This window comes from Heptranchias perlo, chromosome 8 (genome assembly GCF_035084215.1).
Source record: "Heptranchias perlo isolate sHepPer1 chromosome 8, sHepPer1.hap1, whole genome shotgun sequence".
NCBI classification, from domain to species: Eukaryota; Metazoa; Chordata; class Chondrichthyes; order Hexanchiformes; family Hexanchidae; genus Heptranchias; species Heptranchias perlo.
The window spans coordinates 25,118,983-25,131,376 of NC_090332.1; the positions used below are offsets into that span (position 1 = coordinate 25,118,983).

General features: G+C 40.3%; 1 protein-coding gene across 5 annotated transcripts in view; it reads right to left on the reverse strand.

Annotated features, from left to right (window-relative positions):
• The window catches only part of mta3 (metastasis associated 1 family, member 3), a 209,659-nt gene that overhangs the window by 48,539 nt on the left and 148,726 nt on the right, over window positions 1-12,394 (reverse strand). For 3 of the 5 annotated variants that reach the window (XM_067988807.1, XM_067988806.1, XM_067988811.1), the window contains exon 17: window positions 597-632. The exons of the other annotated variants lie outside the window; for them this stretch is intronic. In XM_067988807.1, the coding sequence (XP_067844908.1) occupies window positions 597-632 (36 nt within the window). The remainder of the gene's footprint in view (window positions 1-596; window positions 633-12,394) is intronic. 5 annotated transcript variants of the gene reach the window in all.

Genomic DNA, 12,394 nt, shown 5'->3' on the forward strand with positions numbered 1-12,394 from the left:
TATACATACCAGTGATTTTGGCAGTGCAAAAATGTCCATTTTTCTAAAAGAGGTGAAATTTTAAAAGTTGCACATGACTATAGTGTTGGATCAAATGTCATATGAAAGTTGATGAACACCAGTGACACCTTAACATTAAACAGATTATAGGTACAGCTACACTTTCTTTTTTTTCTCATTTTATACAATTAAAATTCAGAGATTTAAGGCAAAATGTGCAGCCAGGCAGCATGAACATATATGTTTTTCTTTTGTATTCAATGCTAATGAGACCATTTTTAACCATTTATACAATTCTCTTCACTGGACACTTAATAATATAATTTGAAAGTACCATGTGGAAAAGAGACTAGATGTTAAAAATGTCCCCGTTGCACCAGTAAGAAAGCACTTTTTAAACCAGTTCATGGATGATCCAGGAAACACATACACAGTGAGACATGCAACATTCTATAAATTGTATAGAACACATGGCAATACTTCTGAAAAAAGCAAATCAATGTAGCTAAAAAGACATTTCCCTATTTGAAAACAATTTTGTGCCTATACAACACCCTTACACAGGCCTTAAGTAGATTTACATTATTACATCTTACCCCTATTGGACATCAAAAGTCGTTTCTTCATACTTCCTGATACAGTAATAAATGGAAATAAGGTTCATGTAAGGTTCACAGTATTTGGTGCTGGTTACAGCTTACACGATTCATCAAAACTGCACAATTTATACAACAATAATTCATATTCGACTCCAAATACTGCCTTTACCAGCTACAAATAATCATGAACCTTTGGTCCCAACGAGAACGCATTTCTGAGGTAGAAGCTGTCCATTGTGCTTGAAATGCCTCATAAATAAAATTAATTTTCACACATAGATTATTTTCAATACACTACTACTGAAAGCTTGCACCACTGATTCTTCACATTGGTTCCTAATTTTAGCTGGCTACAAACTGGGGGTACTGGGACCAATTGTAGTGTCCCCACTGTACTAGTTGAGGTTAGTTAAATCAGCACAGCCCAAAAATTGAACCTGTAACCTTAATAAATGTACATAGGCCACATACATTTTATATGGCTGCATTATATAAGTCAGGGGTACTCATTGTATATGGCCTTCAGGCTAACTGTAGCCATGTGCCTACTTTGAAGCCTTTAGCTGAATCCAGCCATACACACAGGCCTAGCAATTCCCCTCTACCCGAGGATAGTAATTTCCTGCTGGCACTGTGCAGATAAATTAAGGTTTTGTGGCAATCTTTTGCTTTCCCTTGCTAGAGACTTGTTTCAAACCATATTCTTACAAAGCTTAAGTTGTTGTTGCCATTGTGTGAGGCTGAAGACTATCGGTAACCTATTCAAATCCAGGGCATCAGAACAGAGCCAGATCCTGTCCCATTTGCGTGCTTCCAACATGAGTTAGTGGATAGTAATAAAGAGTGGGAATGTTGCCCATTTCCCCTCCCCTATCATTCCCAGGACCAATTGTAATGCACCTGCTACAACCCTAACAGATCAGTTAACAGCACAGAATACGAATGAAGCCTGGGATTCTCCTGGACTGTGACTCAGCTGCTCAGTGGATAAACTCACTGAACTATCGGAGGAGGTCACCTAGGCCTTGGTACGTGGAGGATGTTTCTATTTATACTTGGAAGGTAATTTTTTTTGGGAAGGATGGTTGTAGGTGGGGATTGCTTGGAATTGTAGTCTTCAAATAGAAGATTATCTTTTTGATTTTGTAAATTCATACAAAAAGTTATAAAGAATATTTAACAGTAGAGGTGAGCAAAATGATTGGATTTTATACTCTCCGACAAGGGAGAGGGGTAAAGATATGGGAGCTGACTTTTTTTTTAACATTTTTATCTCGATTCTTAAAAAAGTTTAAGTTGTAACTTCTGTCATCACTAATGGAACAGTTTGCCATAAACACAGGCTTTCTGGCAGGCTTTCCAGTGTCCCAAGCATTTGGTGGTGTACGCCCATCAGCTCCAACTTGGCACAGGGCTTTGCGCAGAGCTTGGGGCCCATCCTTTTCAACATGGGTGCAGCGTCTGATGGCCGATATCACGGCTTCCACTGCAGCACAAACTGATGTCATCAAAGGTCTGCAAGCTACGGCTGCTGCTCAGATTGCTGCAATGGAAGCTCAGACCGCTGCTATCGTGGCTCTTGGGACTACTGTGGGAGCCCAGGGCGTCACAGCACTCCAGCAATCCGTTCTGCAGCTGATCACCACGATTGCAGAGGCACCGCCCCGGCAGAGTAGCAGTGGCACCATGGCAGTCGGTCCTGCTGTCCTCTCTCAGGACGACAGCATTCCTGCTCCCACCCCTGCCGCTCCGCCAGTGCCCTTGTTGTTGCTCATCAGCCAGCCAGGCCAGACTGCTGCAGCCCAGGCTGAGATGATGCAGTCTGAAGCCGGGCCCTCCCGGCCCAGAGCTGCTCGAGGTTGTCTTCCAAGGCCATCTGCATGCTCCTCAATTGAAAGCCAGCAGCCTTCCACCACCCATGCTCCAGCCACTTGGGAAGCACCTCGTAGGAGCACTAGGATAGGCAAAGGCACACGAACAACAGGCACTAAGGCAATGCACAAGGGTGAATAGTTCTGTTCTGTTTCCATAATTTCATTTATTCATTGATAAATGTGACTTTGAATTTGCATTTGGTGGTGGTTTTTATTTGTGCAATGAGCTGAGGGGGAAACCAACATGCAATCAGATGGAGGGCGATTTGATTGTCTTGTGGGAGCGGAAAGGTGGGGAGTGTAGGACTGTTGGTGAGTTGGGGGATGTAGTTGACATTATTGATAGCGGGCACGGATCAGGCGAGTACGCAGAGCCCTTGCAGATAAGGCACATGGTCCCTGTTGCATCCTTGCGTCTTCCTCCACTTCCTCTTCCGGCTCCTCCCCCTCCACCCACTCAGCCTCTTCCTCCTCAGCCTCAGGGTATTCTCCGATCATTGGTGGCAAAGGCTGGTGCCTCATGATGGCGAGGTTGTGCAGCATGCAGCATACTCACCTGCTCGCTCGTTCTGCTTGTCTCTGTCAAGAGGAAAGGTGATGGACCTGTTACTCATCTGGTACAGTGTGTCGGTGACCTCCCATATGCAGCAGTGCAATGCATACTGCGAGATACTGAACATGTCGCCAGCAGAGGTCTGAAATGATCCTGAGCCATAGAAATTCAGTGCCATGGTGACCTTCACAGCCACAGGCAATGCAGTCCTTGCCCTGCTCTGAGGCTGTAGTTGCGGCCGCATCAGTTGACAGATCTCGGTCATGGCTTCCTCGGTGAACCTCAGGCGTCCGATGCAGTCCTCCTCGTTCATTTTGAGGTAAGAGAATTGGTCCCGGGAGGCCCTCACTGGATACGGCCTCCAGCTCTGTGTCCTGCGCCTCGTCATCCTCCCTCTCCTCGCAGTTAAATTTGATAGATTTGCAAAACAAGGATCCCTGGATCCAACAGCTGCAGGCAACCCGGACGGGCCATAGGCCTGTGGCCTCAGGGATGTCCTAAAAATAGGGAAGACATCACCCCAGACACCGATAAATCAGAACCGAATGATCACCCCCACAGAACTCAGAAAAGAGATTGTCCAATGGGCGCATTCATCCAGCAGATGTCAGAGAGGAGAGAGCTCCAACGACTGCTTCTTAAATAAATGCTAAATGGTTTAATAACAATTGGAATTTGATCAGCAACGTTTGTAGATAAAAAGGTTTGAAAACGTTTTGCCAAAAGTAATTTTGTTTAGCTGTGATGGCTAACGCGTCCTTCAGTTAAAGTGGCAGAAATGAAACTTAATCTTCTGTCTCTACGACAACAATCTGCAAATGTTGGACTAACTAAAACTAAGATGAATGAACTGAAATGCTATCTCCCGACATGAGAGGTTTCTTTTAAAAAAATTACATGGAAACGACGTTGGCGTACACTGAGAACGCTGCGTGCGTCTGATGATATCTGGCTCTGTTGTTTTGTTTCTGCAAAGTTAACCCTTTCCCAGGACACCAACATCTGCTTTTGATTCACCAAGCAACAACTGTTGCATTTATTTAAAATAATTGGCATAATTTAATTGGATATTTCCCCAAGGTGACAGAATGAAATCATAAATTGACAAATTAACCCCATGGGCTCTCAAGAAGACCCACAATGGATTTTCTGTGTTTCCTTTTAGAAATGGGAGCCATGGTTTTCGGGACCACATGAATGTTGATGATACAGGATTACCAAGAGTAGTTCTTTGACATAAAAGTGGCTTCACAAAGTTACGGAGCAACCTTTGCTGGAGAAATGTTGCTGCATGAAGCGATCCAGTGATGTTAAGAATTTAAGACCTTATCTGCACACATCAACAGATATCAAATGTCACAGCATGGTGACGTTTTGGACTAAGACTTAAAACTTGGATTTCGAAAATTCAAAATTACATACAGAAGAAAAAGCAATCATCAGCCTTGATCAAAACTCTTCTATACTTAACTAAGAATATATCAAGTCGCTTTTCCTCTTTTGAAAACGTTTTGATTTATTATGCTTTAACCCATTTATTTTCTGAGACAGGGTGCTTATAGGGGGGGAACTGATAATCCAAAAGTAATTACAAGCACTTCTGTCTCTCCTGTAAAACCACAAAGCCTGGACATAATTGGTTTCTGAAATTGGAATTGATAAGATAAATTGATATGAGCTGCAGTTCAAGCACTCGAGAAGGGAAAATTTACCTGTAGTTTAAGGGGATTATCAAATTATGTTTTAAAATAAGAGGAGTCCAGTCTAAATGATTCCTGTCCAATGCTGTCCAAGGAAGAAAGTATTTTGCGGAGGGGAAATAAAATTGTACATTGACAAGTCCTGTCAGTCCTGCTCTTGAATTGGGATAATGAAAAGCGGTCCAAGAAGAATTTAAGTAAAATAAACAAAAAAAATATTAAGGTATTGGACCAAACTGTAAATATTGTATTGGACAGTAAAGTTCCTCCAGGACTCATGAACAATGTTCCCTCTAACTTTTTTCACCCTTGTGTGGAATGAATTTGGGTTTGTGCACCAATATAAAGGCTGTGTGCGCCACCATAAAAAAAAAATCACAACTTTGAATAGAACATCTTTTTAGAAAATATTATTCAGGGTATAGAACAAACAGAACAAATGTACAAAATAATGGATAATTTTAACAATTTAATGTTATATTGGCTGATAAATTTATATAATTTATGAAATGGGTTTCTTAAGTTGCACTAGGACTGAGCAGACCAGTCTCGTTATATTTTATTAAAAATTATCTGCTGGGAACGATTCCAATCAGCTTTTTGTTGAATCAGCTTAATGACTCTGATTTAAACAGAAATAAATTGTGTGCAATCAGAATTTTTAAATTGAGTCAGAAATACAAAACAGCTGTCAAATCAGTCAGTGTGAATTTGGGGGTAGGGAACAGTTTAATTAAAGCTCTCCCCCCCCACCCCCCCACCTCCACATTACATCCTCAGCAGGGTTTAAAACATTGTTGCATTACAATCGTACAGGTCTCATTAGTTTTGTCTGCCTCTATGTAAGGCAGGGAGCAGTTTGGTCATGAAGAACCTGAACTGAGGGAGGCAACGGACAAAGATAAAAAGCGACGATCCTTGGGGCAACTGAGGGCTTTTGGATAGCAGTTGTATAAAACAATTTAAATCAACTTCATTGTTTTGATTACAATGTACCAATATGATTGAAAAGCATATTTTAGCACAATTGTAGAAGGATCTTTAATAACAGTATTACACATGATTCGTGTCAGAATTTCTTAATTTGTAAATATGAAATATGGGAATTGATAAATGATTACTACAATATGCCAGGTAATTTGATTAATTTGTAGTTTACTTCAGAAGCTAACGTTGAAGAAGATGGTGACAAAAACTGTTAATTGCACTAATCGTAGACTCCCTCCAATGTTTTTTGCTACCAATGCCTTAAATATGTTTGTCTTTAGACTAAAGTAACAGTCCTCCACAACTCACACTAGAGGTGAAAAGCTTTCATTTAATTGAACGCATCTCCTCACTGAATCCTCGTGTGCTGAAGTTTTCTAAATGGAAACTCAAATCAGTTATATCATGAAGGGATGGAAATGTTTATGTATGTGTGTGCATGTGTATATATATATATATATATATATAAATAAATAAAAACTAACACTATTTGTCCAATGAATGAAAATATATATATATATAAAAAATATAAACATTTACACTATTTCTTCTATATATATATATTTATTTATAAACTATTTCTTTAATATATTTTATATATCTCTACATTTACACTATTTGTCCAATGAATATATATATATTTCTATCCATCGGACAGTATACTATTTGTGGAGACCAGTTTCTGAGCAGCTGTACCACTGACCCGCATTAGACGTCGACATCTGCCGTACAATGCTTCCATCCAACTATTACATTTTTTCCCAAAGCTTCCGTCCAACTATTACACTATTTTCCCAAAGAATGTATATATATATATATATATATATATATATATACACAAAAACTGTTACACTATCTATTTGTGGACACCATTGATCTGCACTAGACACAGAACAACGCTCCCATCCAACCTAACTTTAACTCCCACCTTTGCTGCAAAGTGATTGGTAGCTGACGTCACCTCAGCAGCATCTCCACCAGAGCGCACTGGTTTGGTGCGCGGACAGAATGATGACTTGCACAGCACAAAACAAACTGCTGTGCGGCCGCACACATCAAATGGGAATTTTTCTAAAGTCATCACCATGGGTGATTATGGGTAAATAAATCACCTGGGCATGATTTACTAAAAGGTATCAATCTGGTATAAATGTACAATCTAGTGAAAGTCAGGAAAGTATAGTTGAGAATAGTAAATTGATTGCTTTCTCTTGGAGATAGTTGTGTCTTTGCCCATACAGAACAATGAGAAAACTGCATTTGATAGCCTGGCCATTAACTGAGAAACCGGTACAGGGGGAGATAAGTAGGGGGAGATAAGCAAAGACCTCCAGACACCCCCGATCTTTTGATAAGATAACTTGAAAGCCCAAGAATGGCTACAGTGGACACAAAAGATATAAATATACCTAGCCACCAATTGGAATACGGCCTGGTGAGCTATTAGAACCATTCTTTAAACAGAGTAGTTGCTCTTACAGGATTGAATCTTACTGGACATATGATTTGTGCCATGGAAAACACATTTGGAAATACCATGAGGAAAAAGAAACTGGTCAGCAGAAAGCTCCCTGTGATATGTTGCATGTGAGGCAACTCGTATGTGGAAATGCATGAAAGTGATGCACTGAAGCACGGGTCTCAGACATGCTCAGTTACAGGACAACAGCATGACATGAAATGGTTAATGTGGCTCAGCAGAGTGAAAAAACCTTTTAAACAAGGCATTGATACATGCTCCATAGAGAAACCGACTAATTAGTGAAACAATCAGGAAACACTGGTACCAATTAGAGGGATTGAAATTAAAGTAAAGAGGGACATAGTAATTTGAATTTCCAAAATTCAGGCTTAGGTTCCTTTCAGTTAACAATGAAATTGGGCTAGGGAGAAATAACACTTAGCAAAAATATTGACAAGATAGCTATTTGTAAAAGGAGAGCTGGAGAATCTTTTACATCCATGATTTCTCAATAATATAATACACTGTAGGTTTCTGTATTAACCAAATGAAACTTAGAAGCAATATGTATATGTCTATGTGTGCTTATGTAAACCTAATGTTGATAAAATGTAAACTCAATATGATCTTGGGCAAGACCAAGAGAGTTGAGGGATAAAGTGAATAGTGAACCAGAGTGGTTTCACTCAGGTTCAAGAGGGAGATGTAAGAATATGGTTTGAAACAAGCATGGTCAAATATCCCATCTCGCATAGCTTGCATAAAGCTCCTAAGCATCTTAGCAAGAGGGCGGACGTTGATAGGAGGGGTGCAAAATCGTGTCTTGGTGTGTGTGAACAAAGACAGTTTGTAAAAGGCAGAGAATGCTGAAACCTCACAACTATAAACACCAAAGGTCAAGAGATGGCCCGTTTCTAGATGCTATAACGTCAGACGGTGGTTTACACCAAAACAAAAGATGTGGTTGCTAAAGAAATCATGTACTAAGACCTGATAACAGTGAAAGGCTACGTAAACAATGGACATCGCAGGAGCCATGTTCAAGGCTGACGTGGAACAAACTGTTTATGCAGCAGAGATAAGCGATAAGGTAGCCACGCTAAAATAGTATAAACCATCCTTGGTGTTTTTTGACAGAGTCAGCAAAGTAGGATGGTTTACAAACAAGAGATAAGGACAGAGGTGCGTATGTGCAGAGCAACACAGCCAAAAAGTATACAGATAGGGTATACACCTTTCCAAAAGTTAGGCCTCTCAGAGGAGACAATCGGAAGTCCATTGTTACAGGCAGTCCGCGAAGGTCAGGTCTGATCACCCTGATTTCAAGGACAGATCAGGTTGTATTGATTGCTTTTCATTTCATGTAATCTGTAGACAGTTATACTGTTGCATGTCAATCTATTAAAAGTTTGCTATTTTCTAACCACTCTGGCTAGAATCAAGTGGAAGTTATTGTTGAAGGATTCACAACCCTTTTGTAGCGACAGTAACGGGAAAATCCACTAACGCGTTTATATAGCATTTTAACATAAAAACGCACAATGTGTTTTAGAGGTATAATCAGAAAAAAATGGATGCAGAGCCAAAGAAGGAGATATTAGGAGAGGTTTAGTCAAAGATGTGGGTTTCAAGGAGGGGCTTAAAGGATATGAAGGAATTGGAAAGGCAGAGGGGTTTTGGGAGGAAATTATGGAGCACTAATAATGGTCACCTGGGTAAGATAACAAGGCTGGCTAAGCAATGAGTCAATAGCTTGAGGAGAGGAATGGAGAGCAGAAAACTGGGAGGAGAAAAATATAATTAAAAAGAATGCCTGGGTTGCCAGTGGGAATAGGCTTGTAACTGTTATCAAATGAAAACTTCCTCCACCATGTAAATAGCACATTCCCTGGACTGTCAATTATTTTACTCACAAGCAGAACAGTCAATGAAGCGTATGCCTGCTCGTGTTTCTTATGTAAATAACTTGGAAAGGGAAAAAACAATCTGTGACTGGTCTGACATCAAATGCATCATTTACTCAGTAGCAAACTAGTTGTGGTTGTTCACACTAGCAGTGGGGAAATCATGCTGGGCTGGGGTGGTCAATTAGAAGGTACCTGACCCATCTGAGCTCAGTAGCCTGATTTTGGCCTTATTGGCGTAAATTTTTTTAAATATAATTGTTCTCTGAATGTGTGTGACACTGACAAAGCTGCAGTTATACCATCTCTAGTTGCCCTGAGAAGGTGGTGGTAGGCCTTGTCCTTGAACGTCACTCCTTATGCTGATAGTACTCCCTTGATGGTGTTAGACAGGAATTTCCAGTATTTTGACCCAATGACTATAATGGGAATGGACTATGTAACCAAGTCAAGATGATGTGTGACTTGTAGGGAAATTTGGAGGTGATGGGATTCCCACAATCTTGCTGCTCTTGTCCTTCTTGGTGGTACAGGTCAGGGGGCTGGAAAGTGCTGTCAAAGTAAGCTAGGAGGGTTGCTGCAGTGCATCCTGCAGATACTGCATCTTGCGTAGTGCACCAGTGGTGGAGCGAATGGATACCATGTCCAATGACAGGGCTGCTGATCAAGAGGACTCTTCTGTCCTTGACGGTGTTGAGCTTGTTATGTTTTATTCCAGCTGCACCCATCCAGGTGAGTGGTTGAGTAGTCTAACACCCTCCTGTAGATCTACCACAGCAACCCCTGATGGTATTTGAGGTTTCTTTACCTGCAGGGTGTAAACAGTGCTAGATGCAGTAAATGAATCTATCTGCCAATTTTTGTTTGGTAAGGCAGAATGAAAAGTGTACATCCTGTAGAATAGAAAATATTCCAAAAAGTTTTTGCCCAATGAGTGCAATTTTGGCACCCATGTGAAACAAATGCCCCAGCTCAGATTTCTAATACAAAGGGTAAAGGGAAGGATAGAAATTCCAATATCATCCTCTGTAAAAATTTGGGTGTGACCCAAGATCCATATTGTTGCCATATATAAGATAAGGCTGTTCAATAAGTAGTACCTGGAGTTGACTAGCTAGCTGAGGTCAGCTTAACCAGGAGAGTAGTCTTAGACAATAAAATTTCATTTTGTAAGAATGCAAAAGTTCAAGCAAGGTAGACACTTAAAATCATTAAGTTTAAACACCACATGCGGTTTGGTAGAATACAAGTAGCCAGAGGACTAAGAAGACTGCTAGATATAATGAAAGAGCTGATCCAACAACTGGGCCATTGGGAAACAAGAGCTGAGTGGCACTACTGGATGCTGGGATGTCAGAAAAACATAGCAAATAAGATTTGTGCCTTACCTTTTGTAAGTTTCTGAGAATCAGAGAAAATGTGAAAATACAAGAGTTACAGACCAAACAGATCTACATTTTGTCACTGGTTTATGTTCAATAGCATAGCAGTAGTTTTTCCTGGGGTCACAAATGAGCATACTTCTGGATAATTCCAAGTTTCAAATCATTTGAGTCACTTCCAGGTGAAACATCTACGTGTGGGTGAACGCTATTCAAGTGAAGGAATCGGCTGTTACATTGCTCACAGTAGCTGGGTGTTGAGGAGTGAATTAGTGGTTCTGACATCAATCATAAGAATTCGCATTTATAAAGCGCCTTTAACATACAAAATGTCCCAAGGTGCTTTACAGAGAAAAAATCAGGAACAATGCTGAGCCATGGGAGAGACATTAGGAGGTGGCAGAATTGATAACTTATCTTTAAACAAGGTGCAAGAATGAGTTTTATGTGATTTGTTGATGACCCAGAGGTATATGGATTAAACGGTCTAATAAAACCAATCACACCACTCAAAATCTGAGGCTTTCAATGCACCAACTTTACTCTGCTGAAAGCTAGAAACTCTGGATTGATGCACCACAGATGTGAGCCCCCTCGTCCTCTATTACCAAGTTGAGGACATTATTGAAGTTGTAACCTAAACCCATGAAAAATTTTTGCTCCATGCTCCACCACCAGAGGTCCACAGTAAATTAGTGATCTATTCTCTTTAGCTGTGACAATGATGAGAAAGAACTTAAAATCAATTAACTGTTTTGCATAGAAGTTTTGATGGAGGCAATATGACAATAAGATGTGCTATATACAAGACAATACAAAAACATCACAATGTTAATAGCCTCTGTTCCATTAATATGTATTTCTAAAGTTTTCACTAGAATTGCTTTTTTCCTGTTTTCTCCCCTTGCTCCTCTTTTTCCAGAAGTGGTATTGGTTGATGGCACAGCCAACCTTTTGGCACATTGCCCAAGTGGTCATTCGTCATTTTTGTGAGGCATGTATGTTAGCGTTGACAGACAGTATAAGCCCGGCTCAGTGATAGCACTCTCATCTCTGAGTTTGTACGTCATAGGTTCAAGACCCACTTCAGGACCTGAGCACGTAATCTAGACTGACACTTCAGTGCAGTGCTAAGGGAGTGCTGCATTGTTGCAGGTGCCATCTGTTGGATGAAACGCTAAGCTGAGGCACCACCTGCCGATTGAGGTGGGTTTAAAGGAATCTATGGTTTCCTGGCCAATGTTTATCCCTCAACCAGCACCAATAAAAAACAGATTAACTGGCCATTTACCTCATTGCTATTTGTGGGGCCTTACTGAGTGCAAACTGGCTACCATATTGCCTACAAAATAACAATGACTACACTTCAAATTTAATTCATTAGTTGTGAAGCACTTTGGAACATCTTGAGGATGTAAAAAGCACTATAGAAATGCAATATGTTTCTTCTTTTTTACTCAACTGTCGGAGCTAATACAACCCATCCTGTCCTCACTCAACATGCACACTTTGCAACTGAGCTGGAGCACTGTGAGTTTTCCCTTCCTTGGATAGGGATGATAACTATATTATCAAGATCAATTGACTAGTTCAGGAATCAAACTTCAGAGCTTCCTGGTCGGTCATTTATGGTGGTGCATTCACCCATTCAAAAATAGTGAACATTTTAAGCATTGGTGATAATAGTAGATGGGACTACTGCAAACAAGCAAGCTGATGGCCTAAGAAACCAACATTATTGGAATGAAGCTTGCAGACTGAAATTTGCACTATGTAACTTATTAAGCAGCCAAATTTTAGCCTATTCAGTTCAGAGATGACTTTGAAAGCATTCAAACTGCTCTATATGTTTTAATGAACTGAAGGTCTCCTAGTGCAGTAATTATAATATAAAAGGATGGTTACCACAAACTTATTTATCAAAGACTGAGAC